At 27.5% G+C, this 26,282-nt stretch overlaps 2 protein-coding genes across 2 annotated transcripts in view; one reads left to right on the plus strand and one right to left on the minus strand.

The window, feature by feature from the left end:
• The window catches only part of LOC107454462 (Chromosome associated protein D3), a 14,032-nt gene extending 10,088 nt beyond the window's left edge, over positions 1–3,944 (plus strand). Inside the window, exons 5-6 of the mRNA XM_043041941.2 lie at positions 1,983–2,145; positions 2,232–3,944. Coding sequence (XP_042897875.1) covers positions 1,983–2,145; positions 2,232–3,667 — 1,599 coding nt within the window. The 3' untranslated portion in view covers positions 3,668–3,944. The remainder of the gene's footprint in view (positions 1–1,982; positions 2,146–2,231) is intronic.
• Positions 3,945–4,659: 715 nt separating this feature from the next.
• The window catches only part of LOC107454459 (citron Rho-interacting kinase), a 52,879-nt gene continuing 31,256 nt past the window's right edge, over positions 4,660–26,282 (minus strand). Inside the window, 15 exon segments of the mRNA XM_071177723.1 lie at positions 4,660–4,897; positions 5,580–5,771; positions 8,288–8,369; positions 9,636–9,716; positions 12,906–13,037; positions 13,149–13,257; positions 16,425–16,654; positions 17,811–17,955; positions 18,031–18,111; positions 18,434–18,539; positions 19,466–19,711; positions 20,204–20,369; positions 22,226–22,495; positions 24,588–24,758; positions 24,992–25,100. Of these exon segments, the coding sequence (XP_071033824.1) occupies positions 4,792–4,897; positions 5,580–5,771; positions 8,288–8,369; positions 9,636–9,716; positions 12,906–13,037; positions 13,149–13,257; positions 16,425–16,654; positions 17,811–17,955; positions 18,031–18,111; positions 18,434–18,539; positions 19,466–19,711; positions 20,204–20,369; positions 22,226–22,495; positions 24,588–24,758; positions 24,992–25,100 (2,226 nt within the window). The 3' untranslated portion in view covers positions 4,660–4,791.

Raw genomic sequence — 26,282 nt, forward strand, 5'->3', positions numbered from 1 at the left:
ACAGGGCCGTTTTATCCATTAGGCACTGTAGGCAACTGCCTAGGGGCCCCGCCACGTTCAGGGGCCCTGTGCTACAGAGAAAAAAATTGACAATGTTTCTTAAACAGTAAAAATTTAATTCGAAATTTCAAAGACGATTGTCTTGCTCTGTACATTACATCGACGCTATTTTAGTACATTTCTGAAAGCATTCCAAATTAGATATTAATATTGTGGTAGTTAGTTCATATATAACGCAGTAATATAATCGCAAGCAATTTTATTGCAATAATTTTAAGGCAGACTAATCAGATGACTATACAGCAAGAGCAGCTTTTTTAACACAACACGCTTGAAAAACACGCAACACGATGACGAGCCTGCAAAAGAAGTTGTGCTCAGAAGGAAAGAGAAATTAAAAGTTGATACATATTTGCCAGTACTAGACATGCTGTGTACAGAACTGTCGCGGCGCCTAGAAGCTTACCGGGAAATAAATGATCTGTTTGGGTTTCTAACAGATTTCTCGACAAAATCCGACAGGCTTGCACAAAGTTTAAGGAACATTATTTCGAGGACATTGAGCCTGAGTTTATAGACAAAATGGTGCAGTATAAATATTTCATCTTACAATTAGAAGACGCTGGGAAAAAAATTGCGCCTGCCGAAGAGTCTTACAAACTGATTATTGGTAACATGGCATAATCAACTTTCCCGAATGTAATGACAGCTTTGCAAATATATAGAAGTCTAATGATTACAAACGCCACTGGTGAGCAAAACTTTTCCAAATTGAAATTAATTAAAAACTGTCTTCGTTCAACTATGTCTCAAAACCGTTTAAATTCATTGGCCGTAATGGCAATTGAAAATGATGTATTGGAAAAGGTTAACTTTCAGGATGTCTTGAACGATTTTGTAACAAAAAAAGTTAGGAGAGTCAATATTTAAGCTTATTGTATGATTTTTTTTTAAATGCATATATTAATTACTTATATTCCTTTCGTTTGATTCAATATTTTTATTGAATAAGGTGATAATATACATATGTAGTAAAAAACAGCGTAATTATGAATGAAGTGTTGTGTTAGCGAAAAAATATATTAGTATGTTAGAAAACGGTGGGGGAGGGGGGCGAGACGAGCATTGCCTAGGGGCCGCGTCATGCATAGGGCGGCCCTGCTGCTACGCACTACTTACTCATTGAATAACGTGGGGAAACTAGTTTTCTGATGCTGGAAAGCTTGCAATTAAGAGTTTGATAAAAGCCATGGACAAATGCTCAGAGGGTTGAGCTACACAGTGATTATGTAACTTTATAGGTTTAAAAAAAAATAATTGAATAATATCTTCAATATTGTGTTTTGGCTCTGAAATTATCTAACTATTAAGGCATTTTCTTAATTATTCTACAATTTAAATAACATATATATTTTTTGAGGTCATTTCTTATTTTGTTTAAACTTCATAAAAGGGAGAGAAAAAACTTACTGATCTATTGCTAGACTGTAGAGGTACTGTACTATTGCAATATATTTGCCAAGATTATAAAATAGTGCATTCCAAAACGTATAAATTTACAATATTTTAGTCATGTGCTTTATCTCTTGGCAAAGTCATGTTCAACAGGATGCCATGGATAGCCCCAAATTCAAAAATAATAGTCTTGCTCTAAATTGCACATAAGATCATTAATCTACATTAGTTTAAATTATTTCGGTTAGCAGATTATTTATAGATCGATATTTTTTATCTTAAAGTACAATAATAACTCTTGGTGTAAAAAATTAGAACTAGAAAAATAAAAAATATTTCGAGGTTATGAAAAATATGTTTTTCAACAAAAAAAACTATTGAGATTTTTAAAGGGTAAGTGCTTCGCAGTTTCCCCAGTCTGTTAGCAAAAGAAACCATAATTAGATATCTAGAATTTCATATTTTCTGCTAAGTATTTTTTTTTTAATTGATGTTATTTTTTTAACTATATTTGTCTTCTTTTCTAGCTGTGTGAAACTTGTCTTTCAAAAGCAGTACAGAATAATGATGACAGTATTACCGATGAAGTGCTAGCTAAATGTTTGGCAATTTCAACAGAAATTTGTCACATTTTTCCTAGTCAAATTACTCAACAACTTACTGACACTTTAAAACCCTTTCATTCAGTTCGTAAGTAAAACAATGTGTAAACTTTTGCGTCTATAATAATAAAAATCTGAATATTTTTTGTCTTAATTCTATTTTCTTCATTGCAGGTAAATCCTATGAAAGGATAACTCCTTTTCTCAGAGCTCATGCATTTGCTTGTGTTGGCAAAATAGCACTGCAAGATGAAAGCTTAGCAAAAGAAATCCTCCCAGAAGTGGCATATGAACTTATACATTCCCAAGAAGATGCCATCAGAAATAATGTGGCCATAATTTTAATCGAGATGTGCAAACGTTACACTTCTTTAGCCGATAGATATGTCCCGATAATCAGCAGATGTTTTAAAGACAGAGTGTACCTAATTCGATACCAGACAATCACTATGTTGGTTAATCTCTTGCAAGAAGGTTACATCAAATATAAGGGAACTCTATTTTATTGTATCCTGTCTACAGTTATTGACAAAAAGGAATCAATTCGAGAACTGGGGAAATATTGTTTGCTAGAACTCTTGGTACCGAAAAAGAAATCCATTTTTTCTGATCATTTTGTAGATTCCATCTTTGTTTTCAATGGCTATGGTCCCCCTGACAACGAAAATTTAAGACAACTCATTCAGGATTTGGAAATATTTGCACTTAAAGGAACTGATAAAGCAAAGGAAAGAATGCAATTATATACATTCATGCTTGTGAATATGGATGCTACTGCTCTCACATTTTTAGTAATTCAAATCGTGCAAAATATTTTAATGTCTGTTGCAGAAAATGTCTTTCCCTTGAACTCTGATACGGAAAACATGGTAAGGGATTGCTTTGCCATTCTCAACTCCCCTGATGTTAGACCTGTAGATATAGACAATTACGATTTAGAAACTGATGCAGATAGAGAGAAATTTGCCAGCGCAGAAAAAGAGACGAGAAAATTGATGTTGATAGACCCAGTTGTACCAGCCGTAATTTCGTTGAAAAATTGCGTCATGTCTGAAAAATCAGGACTCTTAGAAGAGATTATATTCTTTTTGAAAGAGTTTTTGCAGGACTTTAAGAGTGAGGTGAATGTGATAATATCCGATAAAACACTGCTACAGCAAATTAATCTTGAATATCGTAAGGATATGGTACAGCAAGAAAAGGAAAATAAAAAAGATCCCAAAAAAGCACCAGTATCTACTCAAAATGGAGATATTGATCCAAGCACTGCTGTCGCAATGGCGAAAGAAAGAACAGATTTGATTTTGCAGAAAGAATTGGAGAATATTCGTAGAGAGTCTGGTATGAATGGAAGAGCGCCACATGAAACATCTTTGCGCTTAGTATCTAGGACCCCTCTAAACAAATCAACAGCAAGAAAGCCTGCTCCGAGCCAAAGTATGGAAATAGACCCTACACCCGGGACAAGTAGTAACGGATCATCTGAGTTTTTGCCCAGTGCAGGGGAAAACTTTTCAAGCACACCCAGAGTTGTATTGACTCAGTTAAAATTACCTAAGACTCCTGATATTAGTAGTCTTGTCTTCCATATAGACAGCGACAGTGATTAATAATTTCGAAAATCGTCTCATTTTAAAACTTTTAATTCGTAACACTTGCAGACCCTTTTAAAATCGGTATATTTTCATCTTTTAATTTAGATGTTAAGCAATAAGTTGTTTGTTTGCGTTGAACTTTTTTTATATATAAAATTGAACTCTTTACATTTTTATACACATGTACTGAATATATTTATCATGTGGAAAACTGTATTTTTATAAACGCTAATGTAATTAAGACTTTGGAATAATAACCTTCAAAATTTCAAATAAATGTTTTATTATTACATACTTGTGCAATTTAATCGTAGCAAGAATTTTTTTTTTCTACTTGAGTAATTTAATAGGTATTTGGCAAATGCAAGATGGCTATTTTATTTATATCTTTGCAATATAACGATAAGCCTTATTTTCAAAACTTTTTTAGTATAAAAAATACCATTTTCACATAAGCAATAAAAAAATTTTGTGTATTGCCCTATTAAATAGTGAAAAACCTTTATGAGTTTCTAACCTTTTTATGTCATTAAAATTTATTTGATTTACTTTAAATGTAGCACTTGTGTTACATCTCATCAGATTAATACAGAATAAATATTTTTTAAATTCAAAATATAAATTTTAAGTTTAATTTGATGTGTTAAAAACATTCAAAATTTTATTACTTCATTTTTTTGGAAGTAAAATATAAACAAGGACTTAGATCTGAGTAAAAATATTGTTTCTTTAGTTTTTCGATTCAGTATCAAAAACACTACCTTACAAGTACTAATAGATTACTTTAAGTGAGGCAGAAAGATAGATAAACTTCATTGAATGCATATTTTATAAAATTATTTATAAAGCAAACTTTTTATAAACATTGATTATTGCTATAAAAATAAAGACTAAATACATAAATGTTCATACAATAAATTTTGTTAAAAAACACTGAAAGTTTCATAAAAAGCCATAATAAATATATAAATTTTAAAACAAACAGAAATATTATAATATACATACGTGAGTAGTAGCAAGTAACATTTTAAAAAATTACTAAATGCATTTGAAGCAAATGTGACACTAATTTAGTGGAGCAACATCAAATAGTAATTGTTTGAAAACTGTACATGTAAGAAATCTTTAAAAACAACTAATTAGCTGTCAGTAGATTCTTCAGAGAGTGCTGTTCGATCCTGGTCGATGGAAGAAGTAAAGGAAAAATCAAGATCTTCACTTTCTGGTAAGCTTCTCAAGCGATTGCTACCAAGTAAAAGAAAATGTAATTGTAGAGATTAGCAATTTAAACTAAATTCTTTACTAACAACAGAAATAAGACCTCTTTAAATTCTGAATATCCATATAAATTATTTAAAATGAAAATCTGTTTTAATGTACAGTTTTTGATTGAAAAGAAGAAGAAAAAGCAATTTTCTTAGAATGATAAGTTCCCTAATAATAAACCACCGTCACATTTGGAAAAAGAAAAAATTGAGGTAAAAGTTTTTATTTAGCTCCGAGAAAATTTTTTAAGTTTTTTACAATTGATATTCATTCTAGAGTTTATTTGTGTAAAGTTATAAATTTCACCTATTAAATAAGGTAACAATAATTAAATTCGAATAACAATTTAACAATAGTTTCATGTATATCATGCATATACTACTTTTATAATCAGGGAAATTATAATTTAGATAGAACAACAAAACAGGAAGAGCTACTGATGACTAATGTTGCAAGATTTTCACACTAATACTTAGCAACAATAAATTTAATACTCTAACACTAATGCTTAGCAACAATTTCATATGCTGCTTTTAAATTCTACTGTTTAAACCATGGTTAAAGCAGTCAAAAACCTACCAACATTCCTTTCAGTAAAAGGCGCAAAGCAAATCAAAATCATGCATGTTTTTTTTTTATAAACATTTTCAATAATTCTTACTTTTTTGGACTGCTTGATGTACTTGAGCTGTCGTTAGTTTCCAATTCCATATCTGAACTCCTCAATTGAGCTCCATTGACAAGAATTAGTTCTGTTGATTGATTTTGCTTAGATGAAATTAAAACAGACATCTTTCTGTGAGCCCATCCCAAGTACTGAGCATTTTGAACAGGTATCACAGCTCGGTTGCCTCTGAAGTGAATAAAAATAACCACATTATTTAAAAGATTTTATAGTCTCATATTAAAAAAACATGGCATGCCAAAATGTATCTCATATAATTATGAATACTATTGCAAAAATAATCAGGATTAAACTTGTTTTTTATTTTTTAGATTATTTTTTTTTATTATTACTTATTAGCTTTTTCAGACATTTTTTGTAAATAGCGATATATATTTTTATTTTAAGAGCATTTTGCTTGTGTATTTATTTTTTTCTTTATAAATTACAGTAAATTGAATCTTATAATTTAAAAGTGACACAATAGTAAATGTTGATAGTGATCCGAGTTCTTCAGGATATATAAATTTGCTAGATAAGGAAAGACTTTCTTTTGAGAATGTTAAAAAACATGATAATGCAATGCAATTTAGATATTCTAGAAGATTGTATCATATGTGTCTTTATCAAGTATAAGTTTTATTCTTTTAATAAATTTATAAATACAAGTAACAATTAATAATTTTAAAAAAAAGAAGTATTGAAAACTTAAAGGGCATTACTTTCCATTTTAGGCTAATTTTTTGTCATGAATTTTTTGGTCATCCTAGTCACACATATTATATCTAAAAAGCAAACATTGTAGTAAAATACTATTTATGTACTAATATATAATTTAAAGAAAAGATAAAAATCAGTATAAAGGAATATTAAATAAGTTTTTATTTACTTATCCTAAAATAGAAAAAAAAACTTATTTTTCAAAACTTATTAGTGAACAAATATATAAAAAAAAACATTGTTAAATCGTAGCTGTCCACTTTTTAAGATAAGGATCAGGAAGATAGGCTAAAAAATTATAAAGATTTCAGTTAAATCAAGATTCATCTTGATTCGTTTTGGAATTATAGATTTACATTAAATGTACCTAATCAACATGCATTATTTACGTCTACTTAAACTTATCAAAATACTTTCCCAAGGTTAATGTTGCAGGAAAATAAAATTAAAATAATCTTAATGTAAATTTGAAATTTAAGCTATTTTCTCTACAGTGACTACTTTAGAATAAAGCATCAGAATTATTTTTATTTAAAAACTATATATATTTTTTTTTCAATAGACTTAACTTAGCATTTACCAATGGTTCCCAACTTTTTTTTTCCTTTGTAACCCCCCTCTAAAATCCAAAATAAAATGTATAACTCCTTTTGTAATCAATAATGATTGGTGAAAAGACAAAGTTTGTTAGAACAATAATTTCTCATGTTAATTATTGAAAACAGGAAACTAAAAGATAATTGTAAAATATTTTATTGCAACCATTTATAAAATTCAAATGATAGCTAAAAAAAGTGAATATAAAATTCACTAAACAGGTTCTCAGTTAAATGTATATTTTATTTAACTAATCAATCTGGGAAAAGTTTGAGTATTTTTTTTTTTCTGTTTGTTTATGCCCGCCATCTAAAGAGACTTATTAACCTTAATTTTCTTGTAAGATTAAGCATTTAAAACACACGGGAAAAAAAATTGTCAAAGTTTTGGAACATAAAATTAAGTGTTAATAAATACTTATTTAGCACAATATTGGCTGTATACTAAAAAATAGGGAATTAAAATTAACTTTCCTTCTAAACATTGCATAAACAATTTTTGAGTCAAATTTGAAAATAAAAAAAGTTCACTTTTTCCTCACAAACACACTGTTAGACTAACACACATACAAATTCTTTATTTTATTATGAGTAGACATGTATTTTAGATACAGCCCTTTAACCAGAAAAAAAGCTAGTATATCTAACAATGAAATGATATCAAATGTCATACATATCCAAGGTTGGGGCTTTGGTATCAAAAACCTGTATCCTAATTAACTGATACATGCCACATTAAAAAGTATCATTAACTGTTCAAATCTCACAAAAACCTGAGACAAGTTTCTTTTTTACCTTTGAAGATATTTAGTTTGATGATAAATCATGCAACATACTTGCATTCAATACTACAATAATTATGTAAATTGTATATAAAAATCATAGCTAAGATTATTGAAACTATTAATTGGTTTTTTAAAAGACATGTTACTCTTAATACTTAAAGATTAATATTATATCCTGCATTATAACTATTAAGTTCATATTAGAAGTAGTAAGTATGAGTTGTTAATTATTATCAATCTAAATATTGATTTATAATTCTCTTATGTAGATTTTTTAAATTAATTAAAACTTAAGTGATCAACAATAATTGCCTGATCTCAACTTATAATTTATTTATTATTTTATTTATTTTTTTGATTTTTCATTATTCCTTGTAATTATTTATAATGCAGGTAAGCAGAATAAGTACAAACCTTCAAACAAGGTTTTGGGGGGGGGGAATGAATTCTTGACATGACAGTTAAAATTGTGAATTGTCAAAAACCTGCTAACCCTGCAGTTTCTGCTTTCATTTATTTTTCATCACGCATACATGCCATATCTTGGAAATAATTTAAGGAAAGTCTATAGTTTTATTTTCATAATTAAAGAAGCTATACTTACACAATTGCAGATGTCTGGGTAGGAATTTCTAATACTTCAATAGAATTAAAATGCACAATAAATAGATATGGTGATCGATAAGCTGCAAAGTAAATTTCTTGGTTGTTTTATCAAAGAATACTAAAAAATACATTTATGACAGTTAAATTTGGCACTATGAACATTTTTGCACTTAAAAAAACTATACTTGACATTGTGTATTGTAATAGTCAGAGTGCAAATAGTATTACTAATTTTTGCACTACAAATTGAAAATAATTTTAATTGTGAGTTTTCCGACTTGAAGATTTTGGAGCTCTTTCTAGACACTGTCGTTCAAAACAGATAAAAAAGTTTATTGGATTTAAATTTAAAGAGATGAGTGGAGACATTTTATCCTTCCATTTTTATTGTTAACAACTATTTTGTGTTGCATTAAAATGCTTTGAAAACAAAATTTTCATTTTAATGCAAAATATTTTCCAACATTACATTGCCAGTATTTTTTACTTTAACTTTTTCATGGAAATAAAAAATATTATGAAATGTACATTTAGAAATTGAGAATTTCAAGCAATAGGATCAAATCAGATTTAGAAAAAAAGTTCCCTAAATTTCTAAAAATTGTATTTTGTCATTCTTTTAACTTTATTAAGTATAGTGTGTTTTCTGATAGAATTATAAAAAATATTTCTTAGAAATTATTTTTAAATTAAGAATAATGACGTCAAATGGAAACTATGAACTGGATCGTTTAAAACAGTGTTTCTTAACCTTTTTGGTACAATGGACAACTTTTAAAATTTTTTAAGAAATCACGGACCACCCCATGTGAAAAAAATTATTGCAAAAAAGATCAATTATTGAAAAACATTTAATTTTATTATTTTAATAGTATACAAAATTTTTAAAATTTAAATTTTTAATGTGAAGGTTGCTGCTGCTTTTCCTTAATTAATAAATTGGATTGGAGGATGGTATTCGACAAAGCAACGCGCATATCATGTTCAACATTCAATCGATTTCGATATTTTGATTTTATTGTCACAAGTGTGGTAAATCCCGCTTCGCAAAGATTCACTGTAGCAAATGAAATTATAGTTGCCGTAGCTCGCTTTACAAGCAATGGGTAGGCTTCCAAACATTTCAAAAATTAGGAGTAGTCAGCGGACCCCCAAAATATGACTCATGGACCCCTTAGGGGTCCATGAACCACAGGTTAAGAAACCCTGGTTTAAAAGAATGGAGCGTCTAACGATTATTTACTTTTTAGAAATTTGTAGGAATTCGGACCAAGCTCACCCAATCTAATCATAACACATAGAAAAAGCATCTATCCATTAACCACTTCAAACAGAAGAAGACTTACCGAATGACAAAGGTAATCTTGACCATTTCATATCTTCTGATCTAGTTCTTCTGCCTTCGCTATCGACAAACACTCCCATCTCTAGATGTAAAATTAAAGTTTAAAATCACTGCACGACATTAAAACATTTTCTCAGTAAAAACATTTATTGGTTCAGCAATACTTCATTCTGAGAAAAATACATTTCAATTTTTGTATGGCACATCTAAATTACGGTTCAAAATTAAAAACAGAACATCAAAATAATTTCTGATCTAGAGGTTAGACTTTTATGTGCTAAGATGTACCTTTGCTGTTTCATAAGAAAATATGCTAATGAATGTGAGGAAATTATAAGTTTTGATATCAGATACAAAAAGCTACTTTCTTTAAATAAACATACCTTCTTTTAACGGATTTAAATTTTTGATCTACGAAATATAAGGGGATAGGTGCCATATACGAAATATGATCCACTTAAAGTTAATTTTACTTTAAACTGCACCTAGAGCAGCGGTTTCCAACCTGTGAGCAACACTGTTACATGGATGCTGGTAAAAACTCACTTTGATCACTGTTTTAATTCTCCTTCACTTCTGACAATTAAATTAATACAATAAAGCTGCTATTTTCTGTATAAAAATGTATATATTTTAATTTTTCTTTACAGTTATCTTTTACTTATTTATATACATGTGTTCATTACTTAGATATACACATATATTTGTTATATGTATATAATTGATGTTTAGTTGTCATTATATTATTAACTTTTATATTTAGTAGTTATGAGCCCTCATGTTTCTTTCACAAAATTGGCGGCTCACATAGCTAAAAGGGATGGAAAACACTAATTTAAAGAAATTTACTCAAGATTAAAGAATTTTTATAGATAAAAGAATTTCAAGATAAAACAATTTCTTTTTCACCAAAATTTTATATCTATTCATTTAAATAGTTTGAATTATAGGATCTACAAAAATTTTTTAAATAACTTTAAATTATGTTATTTTAAATTAAAGATTACAAATTTTGTGGAAAATAGTTTTAAAGAAATAAAATTCCAAAAATTTTACTTTTCGAGAACAATTTAACAGATTCTATTCAAATTTGGAACGTTGTTACTTCAAAATTACTTACTTTAAAAATTATATTAACATTTGATTGCCTTTAGGAAGGCATTGGCTCACATTAGGCTGTCTGGCCAACTATGATGATGATGATTTGATTGCCTGTTTTTATTATGAAAGTAGATTATTTATACCTATCATGAATGAAATTATCTTTAGAAATATTGATTTACAATTATATGCAGATAATATTTGATTCTCTTTAATATTTCTAGAAATATGGTGAAGTAAGCAAAAAGTAAAATTGAATTAAGAGGACTTTCGACTACTCTCCTAACTGAACTATTCGGTCTACATTTTTCAGATTGTAGTCACCCCCATATTTTCAAAATTTTTAATACATAGAACAAAGTATGTTTATTCAGATAAAGAAATTTTTTCTGTGTTTGACTTTGCAACTTAAAATATTGTCAACACAAATTTAGAAAATTTAAAATTAGCTCTTAGAATTAAATTTGAATCTTATAACATGAAAATCTGATCATTAAAACATTATTGAGATGCTGTTTTTTTAATTTTGCACCCTGCCTATTATGGTAAAATGTAGCTGTGCAGAGAACATGATTGGCTGCATTTAGAAAAATGAAGAATGATAACTTCATTTGAGAACTTTTAGATGTATGTCAGATATTCCACTTTCAGATAATGCAATTAAAAAAAAATTAAAACAGAAACAGCCCTTGATTTAATTTTTTATGTTCAACTTTCCTATATTATCGATTGTGGCAATGATTAATTTTGATTGAAAAAAGTTACAAAATTTTATTGAATTATATTGAAAAATAAAATTACTAAAGAGCTCGAATAGTGGTAATTCTCAGCAAATGCTACAATTAACTGCAACTCTCACAAAAATCTAATATGATACAATTCAATTATGATTTTTTTTTAAAGTTTAATTAATAGTATTATTGTTAACATTTTAGAATTATTTAACACTGATTTTAACATGTATGTTAAGTTTTAAACTGTCATTTTCCTCGCAGGTCCCCCCGGTAATATTTTCAATAATTACTAGCTATAATACTACTTATACATTTTTCTTTGTCTAACTTTTTACTTATAAAACTGTTTAAGACATTTCTGAAATATGTGCACAAGGAATGACTTACAAAATATTTTGTAAGAATAAATTTTTCAGTCAATAATTTTTATAACGTACAAAATATGTCATTTTTATTGGCCACTTATTTTTATTTCTCTATCTACAAAAATAATATCTACAATTAATTATTTTTGTTTAAATGTATGATTGACAAGCCATTTTGTTAAAATAAATATTTTATTAGAATAGAGAGAAAAATTTCAAAAAAAAATTCCATTTGAAGAGATTTTTTTTTTAAAAAAAAGAGTAGATTTTTATGTTGTTTTTTTCCTGACTTCTCTAAGTCATTAATATCATTAACCATATTATTCAGTCTAACCTTCTTTAAAAAGCAATGTTGTTAATAACATAAAGTGAAAATGCCAGGCCTATAAATAGAAGAACAGGGAAGCAAACAATTATAAAATAATATTATCCATGTTCGTCATTTTCCTGGAACTTAATACAATTGACAATTATTTACTGGGATTAATGTTTCTAAACTATACTGTTCTTAGTAAGTTATTAATTAAGGTAACTAAATGAATATTTAAAAAAAACTATCTTAACGATTTTAAATTTAAATACTTATTTTTCCAAAGTGGTGTATTTTCTGAGAATAAAGCATGTTTAACAAAATGTTAAAATTTATTGTATCACCTTTCTCATCTGAGATATGTATTCTCGCTCTCTCTTTCAACATGTAAAATTGTTCAAGAAATAACTTTTTAAAATGAAAGCTAATTAAAATAAAAATTTTAACTTCAATATCAGTAAATTAAGAGATGAAAATGTTCTAGTTTTGGAAATTAATATAATACATAAAAAAATTTTCCCAAAAAAGATTTACTCACTAAACTGTAATTATGAAAAAAGACACTAACTTATCCTATCTACGAAAATGTTGTTTTATAAAATTGTAAAACTAAAACATAGTTAAATTGACAGTTTTAATAAATGACTTATAGATTAGTAGATAAAATTAAGTGTTTCTACAGCCAGAATAAATTTAATTCCTATGTTTATTAAATAAAACGTTCGCCATTTTTTTAAAATTAAATTTGAATCCTGTCTTACCATGGAAACAAAGTAGATATTCCTCATTTTGTCTCTGTTCTGAGATGTTGAGGATAGCTACAGGAAAGCTTCGATATTGAGGTGCACCATAAACTAAGCCTGCTAGAGAAGCGTCGCTCCCGTCTAGGAAACCTTAAAGTTTAGAAAATACTCATGATTTTTACTTTGTATATAGTTGAATAAATTAAACACATAATATCAATACTACTTGCAAACTTTAAAAAAAACTCGTGAAAAACTCACCTTTAGCTGAAAAATCAGCAAGATCTAATTCATAGAAAATGTCAGTCCCAAATAATATTCTTTGGTTAGAAAAATGAATACAACTACAAGGTTCATTAACGCTTATTACCTATAAAATAAAACATTAAATTAATACTACAAATAGAACAAAAAATATTAACAGTTAATGAAAGCTAAAAATATTTGATTCTTCGCAATGTAACCCATTTTTAGAATGCCCTACAAAAAAATGATTCCACTAGAATTATGACTTCTGACCACCACATTCACATTTTTACTGATAAAATGAATGTTGAAGAGATGTATACCTTCTGTTCTGCCAAATTTAGAGGTTTAAGATTGCCATTCTCATTACTTAATTTTACACACCTTCTATATTTAAGATTATGTCAATATATTTTTTAGATAATTATTTTTCTAAGAGAAAATCTAACAAAATAATAGGTACATAGAGTAATAGGTGATAGTAAAATAAAAATTACAATAACATAAAATGCTTGTTTAAGAATTACTTAGTCTGAAGAAAATAAAACCTTTCTTTAAATTCTTCATAAAAAACTTATTTTCTAAAAACTAATTTATATATATATACACACAGTGAAACCTCCGATAAACGGACATTCTTGGGACCGAAAAAGTTGTCCGTTTACGGGAAGGGTACCCTAATAATGAAGTCTAACACAGTAAATTGTTTTTAGTATATTTTCAAAGATGTAGAAATAATTAAATAATCTACAATAAGTATCTGCAAAGATATTTATTTAAACTTTACGAAAATTAAAAAAAGAATTTATAAAGAAGTTTGATATGAATACATAATATTAGATGCAGATATAGATAAATAATATAATTTTCCTATCAGTATAAATACTTAAGTTAAGCATATGATATCGAATAGGAGCTTTCAGTCCTCAGTTGTTTTCAATTATTAGGTTTACATCCCCTTACACCTACCTATCATTTGATAGAGAACAGGGTTAATACCTTCTTGAAAGTAAACCTCCCAGAATTCACATAGAAAAAAAACAATGCCTGTATTTAAGTCATGAGAACATATGGAGTTGGTTATTCACAATCGATCAGCTATCAAGTGTCTGAATAAATGTTTCATTTATGTGAACACCTCAAAAATTACACTTCTGCTCTCTTTTTTACCCTAGCTGTGTTAAATACAGTCTTCAAATTGATAAGAAAATTAAAGAAATTTTCAATGGGGAAGAAGGGTTGAGAGCATTTAAGATGTCATTTCAACTTGAGGGATCTCATAACATGTGTGGTCCAGATGAAAGGATCAAAAGATGCGGCTGTCTGAATTATTTCAGAAGAGCAGTATAATTTTCTCTCCTTTCTTTACATTGATAAGGCAAGGTGACAGGAGGAAGATTGATTATTCAGTAGTAAAATAGCTTAACAACATTTTTAGTTATTGATAAGACAAAAAATTTGCATGTTTTAAAAATGGCGAAAAGTTGCTTTTTTCCCCCTTGCAATTTAAAGCAGAATTATTTTTTTTTCTTTTCAAATTTAGAAAAAGTAGTGTCGGGTTTGAGGAGAGAGAAAATAACGTTTCAGGGCGAAAATGACTCTCCGCATCCGCTTTGCAGAGAATGTACATAACGGTTTATGCATAGAAAATTCCCGGGGAATTAAAAATATGTCTGTATTGAGTGACGTCCGTTTTGCAGGAGTGCCCATAACTAGAGGCTTCACTGTATATATATATATATATGACTAATTTACTGAGTCAATCTACAGCACCATTTGCATAAATCAAAATTTGTCTACAATCCAAATGTAATCAAGTAGAGACTATTACAAAAATAAGACTTATCCAGTATGAATAGCAAAATTTAAATTCACAAATTTAATTGATAATTTAAGGTAAATTAAATTTAAAAACAAGAAATGTATGTTTAAATATAATTTGAAGCATGAAATTATACTTAAAAAAGAAGATAGAATAAATCTGTATGTCATGAACAGTTGAAAAGAAAGGGAGTAGTTTTTCAAGTTGCATAGTTAAAACATATAAAAAGGCTACACCGCTACACAGCTAAAATATGTATATCATTATATTAAAGTATACTGCAGGGTATTTTATAACTTTTCAATTTTTTCTGCAATCCTCATACAAGAATTTCTGCAGAGTTTCTTTGCACACGAATTTATCACTTCATAGTTCTTTTGCAGACAAACTGCCACATATCTCTGCAGAATGTTTGGGTGAATATTAAAATGCTTCTGAAAAATCTGCCACTTAACTTTTAGAGAGCCACAGAAACATTAACTGAATCAGATATTTTGGACAGTGTCAAAAATAAAAACAATACAGCAATAAATTGCGAGGAAGACAGTAATGATGAAGAATTACTAAGCCTTCATATGATGAAATGTTAAAATTACTTGAAACAATTCGATAGTAGATAATAATTTACAAGATAAAGGTGTATCAATTGCTATTTCAATTATGCCTAGTGTTTACAGGGTTGATTGCGAGCCCAACTCAAATATCCTGAAATTTTTTTTTAGTAAAACCATTTATGACGCATTTCAAAAAATTTATGTCTTTATGAATTTAAATCATTAATATTTTCAAAACATGAAATTCCAACTAAATTATAGGTAGTATAATTTAAATGAATAATTATGTACTATTATCTCTAATCACATTTATCATTCTACCAGAAAAAATATTTACAAATGAATGAGATGCCAAGTACAAAATCTAGTTCTAATATTTTTAAATAGAATATACAAGAATTTTTATACATAAATGTGATCGATGATTTCTTGAAACTTCTGGACATTGGATTTCAGGAAACTTCCGGATCACGGTTAGCGAAAAATCGATCCACGGTTAGCGATTTTTGCCGGAGCACAATCATCTGTGTTTATGAATTTAAAATTTGCTTTGCGTCATTTAAGTATTTCAAATGCTGATTTTCTATTTAACGAATTTTCCATATAAGGAGCTTTTTATCCTGATTTAGCAACTTCATTAAATAGAGGTTCGACTGTATTTTTAAAAACAAAACTTGCAAGAAGGCATTCCTCAACACAATTTTATAATACTGATATTAAAGCAATAATTCTAACGTTTCAAAGTCATATTACAATGTTTGTTTGTTTTTCAGTGGTAAAAAAAATTATGCATCTTATTTACCAAAGCTTCTTTTAGCTAGTAGTACTACATTGTTTGTGCAACGTTAAAAACTATCTAAGAAGCAAATACTACCATAGAGATTTTACTGTGTTTGAAATAAAATAATTATTTACCTTTTTACTGCAAAACAATTTCATCACCACGTCATACTGACAAATAATTACAGTTTGGGATGTAGCACAACAAATGAAAGGTCCATTTGTTACAGCATTTTCTTGAACAGCAAATAAATGGCAGTTCTTTATATTTGCAACAGACTTCAAAGTGATAGGCTGATAGGAGGATTCAAATACCCGTGATTTCAGGCAATCCAGATCAACTGAACTCAATTCCCGATCTTCACCTATTGAATATATTAATTTACATTTTTCAGAAAATTTTAAGAAATGATACAAACAGTTTTATAAAATATAGACACTATGAAATATTTAAAAAAAAATTTTTATAGGAAGAGGAGTCTTACTATCTTTTTCAATTAGATTTAACATCCCATATATTATTAGACATATTACCCATAGTATAGCAAGAACATTTTCATATGTGGTTATTTCAAGCGAAATTTCTCAAGGGGACATTTATATAAGAATAAAAACGCAACACCATAGGCCACTTTTTACCCCCACTATTAAAAAATAAAAATAAAATTTAAGAAGGAAAAAAAAAACAAGAATCCTGTGTTAGATGGTTTATATTACATGTCTAAGAATATCCAAACTTAGCATGATAGTGTGTATGGTAAGTTGCCAGTTTTTCATAATTCACTTGTGATACTTATCAATTGTGTTTCTTTTAATATATCAGAGTTAATCAAAGAATTTCTTTCAAAGATAAAATATTTAAATACTTTGATTTCCTGATCCAAGAATTAGACTGCAGTATTATTTTTAAAAAAATTAAATAGAGTTCAAAAACTAAGAGGCTATTAATAGATAGGTTATAAATTAAATAGAGTTCAAAAACTAGGAGGAAGAAATAATTATTAATTAAATTATATAAAAGTAAAAATAAAAGTGTTAAGTAAGAGTAAAAAATTAAAAATTATAAAAAAGGTAATTTTTCTGATTTTTCTTTCTTTTTTTGACTTTAAAGACTTAATTGAGACTGCTTCATAAACATAAATTAAAAAATAAATAAAAATATTTAAACAAAATAGTATTTAACATTAACTTTCTCTTTTTATACTAAAATAAACTATTTTTGACTCACAACTACAATAGCTACTTGAAATAGTTTGGAATTTATCCTTAGTAATGATCCTAAGACAACACTGTCATATGTTGTTACGATACTACTATGTTTTACATAGGAGAGCAGATGGGGGTAATAATCACCCAGTCTTCATATCAAACTTCCTACCTTTAAATATTAAGGAATAGTCTATTAGAGTAAATTCTAATTCTCATTCTTTTCTTTCCCTCAAATGTTATTATTTATATATTTTCATTTGCAAAAATTCATTTTAACTGTGCTACATAATTTTATTAAAAAACTAAACTTACCATTTATAAGGAGAGCAACATTAATAATTTTTAGACTCATAATTTGAAAAACACTGGCAATTCCGTCAATTTTTTTAATGGTTGAAGATTCATCTTGCATATCTGTAAGAGCATATAATCCTTCTGTTGCACCCAACAGCATAACCTAATAAAAACATACTTATAATTATTGCAAAAGAAATTAAAAATGGTTAAAATTAACAATGGGTCTTATACTTACTTGTTCATCAAATATACTTGCACATAGAGGATCAATAGCTTTACTGCCTTTGAGACTTATAATTGTTTTTGTATCCAATCTCTAAATAATAATAAAAAAGATGGTAAATATTTAAGCATAACACTAAAAAAATTCTAAGTACATAAACAATAAAAATAAATAAATGAATAATTATTAAATAAAGTATAGTAGAAAATCCTGATTTACTCGGTATACAGAAGAATCGCACAACGACACTGAGTTCTTCACTATCAGTATCATTGAAGATTTAAATACTGGATTCTACAAATAACTTAAAAACATGGTTCGAATAGTAATTTTTAAACTGTAACATACTTAGATTATAAATAGGTTAAACAGCTTAGGAGAAAGGAGAAAGTGATGTATATATTACTAAACTTACTTTATGACTACTGTCTACTTCTGAAAGGCTTATTTCAGCTGCTTTTTCCAAAACAGATACCCACATTTGCTTTTCATTGAAGTTAGATGTCATGATATACAAGATCCTAAAATAAACAAGCAATAAAAATGAGAACAAGGAAATGATTTAAAAAAAAGCGAGAAAGAAAGAGATAATACATTAGATTAAATTAGTATCATTGGAAACGCTAGAGCAATACATGCTAAATTGAATGCAAAAAATAATATCAATAATTTTAACCCAAAATTAGAGCAGCACAAAAAAATTTGTATAGAATTTAACAATGAAATTTAATGATTCATGATTGATGATGAGACATAACATAATTATAAGAAGCATGTTACTTGACTAATCGAAATAAGAAATAACTTCAAAACTTGCATCATCAAGATGATCAAAAACTATTTTTAAACAGAGCATGAAAAAGTTGTCTTATCTTAGTTGTCATAAATATCTCAGAGAAAGAAAAAAAAATTAAACTTGCAACTTTAATCAAAATTCTAAATTAAAAAAAATTCACTATTTTTTACAAAAATGTAAAAATACGTTGCAGAATTACTGATAACTTGGTCATAAAGGTGTCGTTAAAAAAGATAGCTTGAGAAACAAAAACTGAACTATAACTAGATTGATGAAACTTCAAATAATCCTGAAGTAACAAAATTAAACAATGCTAGATATTATTTCTAATGCAACAACAACAAAAAATCAATGAAAAAAGAGAGGACAACACTGATTGTCTAGTGGATGATACTTTAGGTATAACAAACCATACTATATTAGACATGATGCTCCTTGACCTTTGTGACCTTGATCAGATTACAGTTGATAATTTACATTTCAGATACTATGGAAAACATTCTGATGAGAATTATATATTGCTTTTAATCTAATTATTCAGAAACATTTCAACAAATAATGATAAAGTAAGATTTTATTTATGTTAACTTTTATAAAACTATCAAAATTTAAATTTCCAACAATTGACAACACCTGAAAATGGATGTTTACCTTTTAGGCCAGCATGTAGTGTGGGGAAATGATTCAACTTTCAGAACAAATGGCAAATCTGAATTGGCTGCATAAGGTAGTTCAGTAGCAGAAACCGAACTTGATACTGTGATCGACGCTTTATCTGACAAAAAGTCTATTTCAAGTAAAGCTTCATCGGGATCTTTCTCCTCTGCAGTTTCAAATATGTAAAGAACACTATCCTCAAAGCGCATGTATCTTCGATCCCAGCCATGTTTGTTAATTCTAAGAAAAAGACAAATAATTGTATCAAATGAATGTAAGTAATTAAAGGATAAATTATGCTCAATTTTGGTTTAAATTTGAATGTTTATTCAGGTGTTCTAAGGTATTGTTCAAGAACAATTCAGAAGTTCTTTTTATTACTTCTTACTATGAAAAACTAAAATAACAGTTAAAGAAATAAATTTGTAAACTAATATAATAGATACAAACTTGAAATATACAATGTTGAACTTATAACCTTGTATACTAAACCATAACACTTGATGAAAATTTAAACAAAAATTTAAAGTAAATAACTTAAGGAATTCATTTGGTCGTTGGTCTGACAGAAATAAAGTAGATTTGTCTTGTAATTACTATGCAAAATTAATACAGTAGTTCACTTTTAGTATAATAGTCCAAGTATTAACTATTCATTAATTCACAATTGCTTGTTTGGAGCTACTGTATTGTGATAAAACCAAATGTAAATAGTACTAAGTTTACACTTACTTTGGCACTTTTATCCATCCTTCTGATATGTTTGGAATTTCTTCAACTTTATCGACTGACAGAGAATTTCTTACAGCAGTTTTAAAATGCTGCATGAAACCTGACGGTAATCCACAGGTTTTTGGCAATGATGAAGCACATTTTGGATGACATTCCAACAGACATTCTACAAAAAAATAAAAATAATAAATTATGAAAAAATTAAAATCGTATAATGAATAAGACTTAAAAATTATATTATCTAATCTATAAATTACATTTCAGGTAAAAAAAATTTTAAAAAAAGAAATTGATCAGGCATGTATTTTTTATCTTCCATGTATCACCAGATATTTAACTCCTTAATTAGAAATAACATTTAAGTGACCCTTCTAATTTTAACAATAATGAACAGATAAATGGCACCAAAATACAAAGAAAAAAAATTGACCTAATATGATAGACTTAAATGTTACTGAATTATGTAATTAAATATTTAATAAACAAAGTAAGCTTAATCTTTTTTACCCAAATGTGAAACTCAGGAATTTGAAATGTGAAAGAGCTTTGTTGTTTTTATAGCTATTACTTAATATTTTCGAATATGTAGTGAACATTCAAAAAAGGATGTTTGAGTTTCTAACATGCCCAGCATGGCATGTAAATATTTTAAGATTTTTCAAGCTCTTTGCATATAGCTGTTATTTACCAAAAATTATAACCATGAATATAAGATATAGAACAATTTCAGCCAGGAAAAAAATTAAAACCTTATGTTTTTCATTATGAAATGAAAAGTGTGGTGCATATCAAGAAATAAAGCTCTATGAAGTTCTTTTTTGCAAGAAATAGTGTCAAAACATACACATAAGCTTTTCTTATCCATAGCTTTTTCCATTTAAACAATTGGATTGATTTGCTGATAATGGTTGTGGAAATAGCTGACTGTACCAAACAATCTAATTTGTTTTAATGCTAGGAACGCAAAGCATAATGAAATTCATTGTCCATTTACTGAGATTTATGTTGAAAGCGTTAAGTCAAATTATTGTATGGTCAGAAGGTGTGTTCAAAAACATTTGACGAAAAACTAAAGAAGCAAAGAGTGGCCTTCAGTTGTCAGTGAAGAATTAATAAGTTACATTGATATGAAAGAATGGAGTTAGAGACAAAAGATATTTTACACCGTCAACTTTTTTTGATAAATAAGCTGGAATTGCATAAACAGTTTTGCACGAAATGGCTTCCAGGTATTTAAATTACCATAAGTTGTGTACCAATTGCGTACCAAAAATGCCTGCAGATATTCACAAAATTAAAAGATTTAGGGTTTTGATATTTTTTACCTGATAGAGTTAAGGGAGAGACATAGTTCAGAAATTTGTCTAACCGACACATTCATTGAGGAAGATATAAGTACGTTTTTTGCAATGATGAAGCAATACATAGAAAAATGTTCAAGATATGTATTTTTATATTAGAATAAAGATTGACTGAAAAAAAAATCTTAAGACATGAGGTCATCAAATTTTTTTCATAAAAAGAATTATTGGATGAAATAAACAGATTTTTTTCAGAAGAAGTTTTTGATGGGTCAAGCAAGCTAATGAGCTAGGTTTGAGTCTTATCTCTATCCTTGAAGCGATAAATTTTTTCCTTAACCCCTTAACTGCCGAGTAAAATTAACGTGATTCACTCCCCAGTGCCACCGTTTTTCGCTCAAGTGCACTTTCTTACACGGTGTTTTGGTGGGGAAAAATGATGCACGCTTTGCAATTTAAAAACAGTTTACTTTTACAAGACAAGAAAAAGGAAAGAAAGAAAATACAAAATTTAAATTAAATAATAAAAATACAATATAAAAGATGTTAAAACTTAGCTGTTGTATGATAAATCCTGAAACATGGTTGGACACATAAACCAACATCACATTCATCGCACTGATAGTTTTCATATGCAGGTTTTTTTTCTTGAACAAACAGCACATTTTTAGCGATGCATTTTTCTTTGAAGACGTTGATNAAGAATAAAACAAAAAATTACCTTGACATTTAACAATTGATCTTCCTAAATACATAGAGTCCAAGCAAATGCAACATTTAGAATTTCTCATGCACATAACCTCACAGAAACGATGTGGTATTTTATGCTTCATTCCTTGAGGGTGGACAATTCTTTCACTATTTTCATTAGAATCACAGTTAGAGTCAGACTTGGAACTCGGCGAGTAAGTGATTGCAGTGTGCATAGCTCGTGAATTTGGTGTAGCAGGGGCATCAACTTTTGCAGCCATTGATTCTGATAGATTGCTTACTGGAAAAGAAGTCGGAAGCAAAACATTTTAACACAAAATTTCACAATGGAGGAAATTATATAATATCTAGAAGAATGTCGTAAACTTAAAATCATTTTTTATGCTAATCACTCATAATTTAATCTGTGTAATCACATAATCTCATTAATCCAACTTGCAATATAGGACCTCCATTATGGTCTTCCATCTCATCCATTACAGATTATCCAAAATATTAAAGTGTGTCTTTAAATTTTAAATTTTTATAATGCATTTTAAAAGAAAATATCTAAATTAAAAATGACCTTAAAGCACTTAAAATTTCACAAAAAATCTTAAAATTATCACTTAAAAATAAGAAATGTTGCACTTAAAATTTAAAATGCACTGTGGAAAAAAAAGATAACTTCTTTTTTATGGTTTTTACTTTACTAGGGTGCTCCAAATTAATGATTCAAACATCTTTACAGAAGTGTGAGCAATAAACAACTAATGTCTAATAACAGAGAAATATATTAATATCTCAGTAAAGAAGATATACTGATTAGTAACTAAATTAATTAATGCCTAATAACTAAGAAAGAAACTAAGTTAATTAATAACCATAGAAAGTTTTTAGCTAAAATCTAATTTCAATGAGAAGGATTTCAGGGTGCCTTTGATTTAATTTTATAAAAGATTACAAAATTTATAATATTTAGGAAAGATATTTTTTTCAGTTAAAACATATTTTTATAAAGACAAATACAATTGAGGGTATTTCTACAGGTATATGACAATAACAATTAAAAAAACATCTCTCACTAAGTTAACTAACTAGATTATTTTTTATAAACAAGCTGATTTCTCAATTTTTACAATATAGGGTTGGATGGGATATCACATGATTGTATCCTCACAACATAACCCATTGTATCATTGTGGCAATTATAATCATCCTAAAATAAAAAATCAAATTTTAAAAAAAATTTAATTTAATATACGTTCTTTACTTAAATAAGTAAAAATTTCATCCTAACAAGAGAAAAAACTTATGTTGGGTAACCTCTGTCATGATTTTACATTGACCATGATTTTACATGATTTTACATTGCTCAAAACATAAATTATTCTGCAAAAAACTTTATACTGTGATGTAAGTAGCAATTTTGAGCACACTTTGTGCTTCATGGATTTGTTTGAACACCCTATATATAATCTAGTGCATTATTATGCTTGCAATTCATAAGACATAAGATTATAGATGCTAACAAATTTACAAAAGATTATGGCATTTACAAAACAATTTCTAACTGCAAATTCTTTTCCACAAAAACATGTAGTTAAAGAAAGGAAACTTTATAAAAAAAATTTTACAGGTAAAAATATAAAAAAGCAATAAATATTTCAACAACAAAAAAAAATTAGGGAACTTTTTACATTTACAAATCTTGTGATAAATATAAGGAATTTTCAGAGCATGTGTTTTTCACTATAAGCATTTCATTAGTGAAATTATACAAAGAATTTCATTTTTTTAATACATTCCCCATTCTAATAAGAAATGTTTGTCATAGTATAATTTTTAAAATAAAATTTATTACTTTTTGGTCAGCCTGGCACAAGGAAATTCAAAATTTTTTCTGTAATTTTTTATTTTACTTTTTTTATTCTATTTAATTTCTATCTGCTTAAAAAATTAAATAAAATAAAATAAAAAGTTGACAGAGGTCTATTTTTTTTTTGGTAATTTCTTACTTGCAGGGGCAACTGGAAAGTTTCCAAACTTTAAAATAAAAATTGTGAATTAAAATTAAAACAATGTTATCAATACATAATTAATTTTAATAATTATTATTTAAATACATTTCAAATGGTAAAAAATTTACTTGCAGTTAACTTATTTTTGTGCAAAATATTTTTTTTTCTTTCTAAGAGAATTTTGTTATATATGAAGAAAAAAAAAATTCTTTTAGAAAAATTTATACTTTTGAAAAAATAGGGAGATCTAAATTTTTCAAGCAATACCATTAAATATAAGAAGTCCCCTTAAGGAATAAGGAGAGTTGCAAACTATGTAATAATGACAAAATAGATACAGATCAAATAAAATATACTCAATTCTTCACATACTCTGTCTCTGCAATAACATTTTTTCTGCTCTAGCTTGACTCAATTGATCTTGCAGCCTTCGACAACGACTTCTTTCAGTTTCTAACATTTTTTCCAAGTCTCTGCTTTGTGGAAGTTGCTGAGGTGCATCTTTCTTCCCAAACAATCGAGCAATAGGCTAAAATTAAGTAACTTTTCATCAATATTTTATTTTTTGGTTCTATGGATACTTCATCAATTTGAATACTAGGTGCATTTTTAAAAATGTTTTTTTTTTTAATGCTCCCAGGATACAAATGTCATTTTTTTTTCTATAGATCACATAAACAACTTCTGGTATACTCTTAAGAAATGTAAACTTTTTACTCAATACAGTTCAAATCTTTAAAGTACAACACAGTATTTTTAAAAAAGTCTTGACATACCCTTTTTTTTCTTTTCCATATTCTCAGTTTTCTCTTGGAGAAAATCAATAAGTTTTGCCTGCTGGGAAATAGTTTCTTGCATTTTTATCTTTTCATGATCATATTTAGCCTACATTTAAAAAAAAATGTGAAATTATTCCATAATTATAAAATATTAAATACCAAGTACATACTGAAACAACTGTTAAACACTATAATTATAAAAATAATCATGTGTTGTAATAAAAGAATTTGACTATACAACAAAATTAAAAGAAAACCTACTTTTTCACTATCTCTTTCATTGTAAAGTTCTTTGATTGATTTGATTGATTTTGAAACATTCGTGAAAATATTTGGTGGCAGCAGAAGAGCATCTGGCAGCCAAAAGCAATCTAAAAACAAATTTTCTCAAATTAAGTTTTCAACATAATTTTTTAAGTTTTTAAACATAGTATGATAAAATTGCAAAATCTGGCAAAGGATGTGAAATAAATAAGAACTTGATAAAGAATTAAGACTATTTTGTGTGTAGCGAATTTTAAAAAGTTCTTCCACCAAGGAAAATAAGAATAGCTTTAGACTAAGTGGACACAATTAGTCTATGTGTGCACAGTGTATGAAATATATAATATATTTATAAATTGAAATGAAAATATATTTACAAAATTACAACCCTTTATTTCTTGACAAAATAATAGTTATGCTATTATTAAATCAAAAGATTTTTTTTTATTTTTAAAAAGTCGAAATAAAAAATAAATGGTCTAAATATTAGGTTTAAAATTTTACTAACAAAAAGGATTTCAGGCAGCTTGATATTTGCTGTTGGCTGGTAGAAAGTTTAAAAAAAATAATAAAAATAAAAAACTTTTACTGTAGAAGATCTATAAAACAAAATTCTATAAACCCTAAAGACTCCATTTTCAAGTTTTGTGCTATAAAGTGCTACTATATAGTATGTAGGTAATTACAGTTAAGATATTAATCACTTAACAAGATTAGAATTCTAATTAAAACCAGGAAATATCAAATGCAATGTTAAGAAATATTTATGCGAATGATTTTATACCTAATACTTACACGAATCAACAATTTATGTTATGTTCATTATAAATGAATCTAAAGTTATTGCTTTTCAACTGAAGAAGATAATTTTTAAAGTTCTAGGTATCCAATTCAAACTTTTTTTATTAATAACCTTTTCAATATTTTTTACCTCAGTCTTGTTTTCGAAAACTTTAAAGAATTTTCACAGGTTTAGTTTTAAAATTTTTAATAACAAGCTTTTTATATCAAGATCTCAATTTAG

Source organism: Parasteatoda tepidariorum, chromosome 2, assembly GCF_043381705.1.
Source record: "Parasteatoda tepidariorum isolate YZ-2023 chromosome 2, CAS_Ptep_4.0, whole genome shotgun sequence".
In the NCBI taxonomy this organism is placed as follows: Eukaryota; Metazoa; Arthropoda; class Arachnida; order Araneae; family Theridiidae; genus Parasteatoda; species Parasteatoda tepidariorum.